Here is a 4,948-nt window from a genome sequence, read left to right on the forward strand (position 1 = left end):
TCTTTTCCGCACTTTCTAATCTTTTATCGAACGTGCCTTCCAGGACCTTTGATGTTGTAATCGATGTTTATATTTATATTTTTTTTTTCTAAGCAAGTGAAGTTAAGGAAGAACCGGTGAAAACTGCCGATGTCCATGAATTATACAATAATTACATGGATCGGTACAACACATGTCAGTTGCTTTGACCCCAGAATTGGTCCGTTGAATTAAATTATTGGCCTAAAAGACAAGAACGAAATAATTAAACATGGAAGGAAAAATGACAATATAGAAACGTGGGTGGGAGTTCGTCACTGATGTGAAGTGGAAAAACAAATAATAAAGTCTCTTCAAATAGTCATGGGCAGATCCTAGTCTGTGACATCGTCCGTCCCTACTGCGGAGATTGGGACTTTCCACGATATAATAACGACGATAATGATGATCGGTAATACGAAATTAGGGATTGATGTGGATGTGCCAAGGAAGAAGACGCTGCCACGTCGTGTGTGAAGGAAGCAGCCTTGGTTTTAGACATTCTCTGTCAAATCCACATGCAACGCCAATGGACGATTGGAGAGCACTAAGGGAGCTCGTCTCATTCGTTTTCTACGATGATGTTCGGTGATGGAAGGTCCACTTCGGACCGGTTCTCTGTTCTTCTCCCTCTGGTTTTTTGTTTTAGCCCATGACATGATCAGGAGCCGTTGTGTGTCTTAAGCGATGTCACCAATAAATCCTCTCCGACGACAAAGGGAACAAATCTTTAACTTTTGTTTTTTTTATGGAGCGTTCATCCATCATTAGACCAACAACCCCTGTTAATCAGCTTAGCACGTTCAAGAAGAAAACTTCATTAGTGTTATTACATGGACTCAATCGTTACCGATCACATTCCACCATCTCTGCTAGGGAAATACTCGCGTGGATTTGAATTCACTAGACCGTATCTAATTGTCTATCTCGATAGTTGGTTACAAGGAGGCTCGCATAGAATCCGCATAATTAAAAGCTGTGGTGCATCTGACATGAAGATTCGATCTAGGTGAGAAATTCTCATTGGTCAGATTGAAATATCATTAACTTCATTTTGCCGTCTCAAGTTGGTGGATGGTCGCCCATTCAACACACTATCATCACACCACCATAATAATTCTTAGGCCATATCCCTTTGATAATGATTCTAAATTGGAAAAAAGGAGACTACTCCAAAATCTTTTTGCATTTGCTTCCGCGTGCCGATTATCAAATATCTCATGATTGCTCTATAATTATGGAGCATAGCGAGTTTCGACATTCCAAATAGAAAAAAAAAACACATTATCCATGTTCATTACAATAGTTCGAGCTGGCTAAGGAACACGCCATAAAGGTGGTCTAATTAAATGATGCTCACATCCATCTATTGGAACAGAAAATTGATTGGACATGCTTCATAGACCATACAACTAATCTGGAGACTACTTTTAACCCTAACCCGAAGCCCTAACCAATGAAGAATAGTGTCCTCAAATCCTTGGCACGTCTTTATCGCCCTTACGCCGGAAGTGTCCCCACTTGAAACGGCTAGTCGTACCTCTTTTTGATCCGAGTCACCACTCCCTGTTCTTTCCCACTTTCTTTCTCACAGAACCAATATCAAAAAGCGAGACCCCAAATGCGATGGCCCCCACTCGTTTCTCTTTCCTCCTTCCTCTTTCACACCTTTGAACTTTTCTTTCTTCCAAACCCCGACCTCACCCTCCCTCTCTCTCTCTCTCTCTTTTCTCACTAGATTTTTCCTGCGACAGAATATATCAAAGATGATGTGATTACACGAGTCTCTCTTTCTCTCTCTCTCTCTCTCCCGAGTCCCCCAACAGAGAGAGCTATTGAAGCCCCGATCTTCTTATCACCTTGGAAATCCTATTATATATCCGCAAATAGATCTCTATAAATCTTCGCAGCTTTTGACACAACATCTGAGCATTGATAGCTATTACGAACCTCCCTAATCACCAATCTCCAACAACCCTCCTTGACCCTTTTTCTAGCGTTTCTCAATCCCCTTCTCCTCTCTCTCTCTCTCTCTCTCTCTCTCTCTCGCTTCTCGGTCTCAGCTATCATTGACCCTCCCCCACCCCAAAAAAAAAGTTGCAGCCTTTGGGGGTGGATAGAAAACAGGGAGGGCTCTTGATTAGTGACAGCCCGTGTCGTTGTTTTCGATGCAAATGGGTCTTTTGCATCTGCTCGTCTTCTCTTCTGTGCTCGTTGCACTGTGCGGTGAGTCTCCTCTGTTCTTCCTGTGGAATCTCAACAATGCTGACATGGGTTTGGTCTATTTCGAGCCTCACTCTTGTGGGTTCCGTTTTCGCAGGTGCGGAGATTTCGAGCAAGGTCGGAGTGAACTACGGCCAGCTGGGGAACGACCTCCCGTCGCCGGCCCGGTCCGTCCGGCTCATCAAGCACCGGCTCAAGGCCCAGCGGGTCAAAATCTACGATGCCAACCCGAGGATTCTCCGAGCCCTGCGGCACACCGGCATTCGGGTCTCGGTCATGGTCCCGAACGAGCTCATCAACGCCATCGCCGTCAACCAGACGCTCGCCGACTCTTGGGTAGTGTCCAACGTGGTGCCCTTCTACCCGGCGACCAAGATTCGGTACCTCCTCGTGGGCAACGAGATCCTCAGCGCCGCCGACAACACGACCCGGCTCAACCTCGTGCCGGCGATGCGAAAGGTCAAGAAGGCCCTGAAGAGGCACAGGGTCCTCAAGGTCAAGGTGGGGACCACGCACGCGATGGACGTCCTCGCGTCGTCGTACCCGCCGTCGAGCGGCTCGTTCAGGCCCGACGTGTCGGACCGTGTCATGAGGCCGATGCTGCATTTCTTGAACCGGACCAAATCGTTCTTCTTCCTCGACGTGTACCCGTATTTCCCCTGGTCCTCCGACCCGAAGAACATCGACCTCGACTACGCATTGTTCGAGTCCAAGAACGTGACCTTCACAGACCCGGTCACGGGCCTGGTCTACACGAACCTGTTCGACCAGATGGTGGACGCGGCAATCTTCGCGATGAAGAAGCTCGGGTACCCGGACATCCGGGTCTGGATCGCCGAGACGGGCTGGCCCAACGCCGGCGACTACGATCAGATCGGCGCCAACATCTACAACGCCGCCACGTACAACCGCAACGTGGTCAAGAAGCTCTCGGCCCGACCGGCCATCGGGACACCGGCTCGACCCGGTTGGGTCCTGCCTTCCTTCGTATTCGCGCTCTACAACGAGAACCAGAAGACGGGTCCGGGCACGGAGCGGCATTTCGGGCTGTTGTACCCGAACGGGTCGTTCGTGTACGAGATCGATCTCAGCGGGGAGAGGCCGGAGAGGGAGTACGGGCCCTTGCCGGCGCCGACGAACAACGAGCCGTACAAGGGGAAGATATGGTGTGTGGTGGCGAGGGGAGCGAACCGGAGCGCATTGGGGTCGGCCTTGTCGTACGCGTGCTCCCAGGGGAACGGGACATGCGGGCCGATCCAACCGGGCAAGGCGTGTTATAGACCGGGTTCGCTGGTCTGGTGGGCGAGCTACGCGTTCAGCTCGTACTGGGCCCAGTTCAGGAAGGCGGGTGGGTCTTGTTACTTCGATGGGCTGGCCACTCAAACCATCAAAGATCCAAGTAAGATTCAGCAAACCCGGCTTTTGATTATTCCCTTAATTGTCTAGTTATTGCTCTGTGATATTTCTCTTATTCTTTTTAATAGTTTTATTTGTTAATTCTGTCGGAAATCCTACAGTTTGATAGTCATTGACCATTAAAGAGTTCAGAAGGAGAATCTTGCTCAAACTTTACAAGCTTTTGATGTTATGCATTGGATGCTTAATGAGTTGGTGTAGCGTGTCAATTAGAATAGTATACTTTAGAGTTCAAATGAACGTTGTATAATTTTTATCTTCTTTGTGAGGTGCACAAGGATACATACTCGTAATTTTACTTATATTTTCTCTTTTTTTTTTATTTGGTTTTATGTAAGTTTTGAAGATCTAACCATGTTTTGCTAAACTTATGTTATGACAATCAGCTATTTAAATCATATCAGGAAGTAATAGGATGATCAGACAATTTGTCATACCCGATTCACCCAATTGACACGAGATCGTGTGCTATCTTTTCTTCGTCGAATTTTGATGTTCCTCAATGATCTTTGTTTCTCCTTCTGTGGTTGTGTTTTATCCTCTCCCCTGATCAACGTTCCCAAATCAACCAGTCTTAATTCCTGTCAATGAATGTCGATGCTTACATCTGATAAATCAACCGCGCCGACAAAACTTGATACTAACAATGATTGAATATAGGCTACATGACGGGTGGATTTTGACGGTCGTCTTAATTTGCTGTTGATAGGTTACGGATCCTGCAAGTTCCCTGCGGTGACTCTTTGAAGAACTTCCACCAGCTAGAAGAGGTGATATCGTCGTCTCTGTTTTTCCGCCACCATCATGTGTTACAAAAATTGTTCAGCTCATTCTTCCAGGACTCGGGCGCATTTCACCTCCGACTGCACATTTTCTTAGCACAGTTTAGATATTACTGATTAGGTCAGACTTCCAGAGCATATGGCAAGCTCAAAAGTAAATGATTTTCTTCATCTTTAGTCGGGTCATCACGACGAGCCTTAGACAATTGACGGAGACGTGAAATCAGTAGTCGTGTTTCATCAAACATTGTCTTGGTTTCCAGATTGTTACTAGAAGGTTTCCACGGCCACATCCCACCATTTTTCGAACCACACTCGACCTTATTACCTATTTTCAGGCCGAGACGATTTGTTGATGCTTCGTGGCAAGTGGCTATTTCTGCATATTGAGACGACTCTTTCTTTGAATTTATATGAAGCATCGCTGCTGCATTTTGTTCTTTCCAGTTTCGGATTGTAAGTTGAGGATGTTGCTGAAACGATGAAAGATTATTTCTTGACATTGATAA

General features: G+C 46.6%; 1 protein-coding gene across 1 annotated transcript; it reads left to right on the forward strand.

Moving 5' to 3' along the window:
* The first annotated feature begins 1,646 nt into the window (after positions 1-1,646).
* LOC115690548 (probable glucan endo-1,3-beta-glucosidase A6) lies at positions 1,647-4,948 on the forward strand. Its single transcript, XM_030616927.2, has 3 exons — positions 1,647-2,244; positions 2,339-3,640; positions 4,367-4,948. The coding sequence occupies exons 1-3, from the start codon at positions 2,187-2,189 to the stop codon at positions 4,402-4,404; spliced, it is 1,398 nt and encodes a 465-aa protein (XP_030472787.2). The 5' UTR covers positions 1,647-2,186; the 3' UTR covers positions 4,405-4,948.

This window comes from Syzygium oleosum, unplaced genomic scaffold (assembly GCF_021117445.2).
Source record: "Syzygium oleosum isolate NSW1041296 unplaced genomic scaffold, Sole_v2.1 Sole_v2.09, whole genome shotgun sequence".
NCBI classification, from domain to species: Eukaryota; Viridiplantae; Streptophyta; class Magnoliopsida; order Myrtales; family Myrtaceae; genus Syzygium; species Syzygium oleosum.

Bases quoted from the DNA above. Each gene is read 5' to 3' on its own strand.
- LOC115690548 (XM_030616927.2), top strand. From the start codon at position 2,187: ATGCAAATGGGTCTTTTGCATCTGCTCGTCTTCTCTTCTGTGCTCGTT. The intron at 2,245-2,338 runs GTGAGTCTCCTC...CCGTTTTCGCAG, and splicing joins TGTGCTCGTTGCACTGTGCG to GTGCGGAGATTTCGAGCAAG. The intron at 3,641-4,366 runs GTAAGATTCAGC...TGCTGTTGATAG, and splicing joins TCAAACCATCAAAGATCCAA to GTTACGGATCCTGCAAGTTC.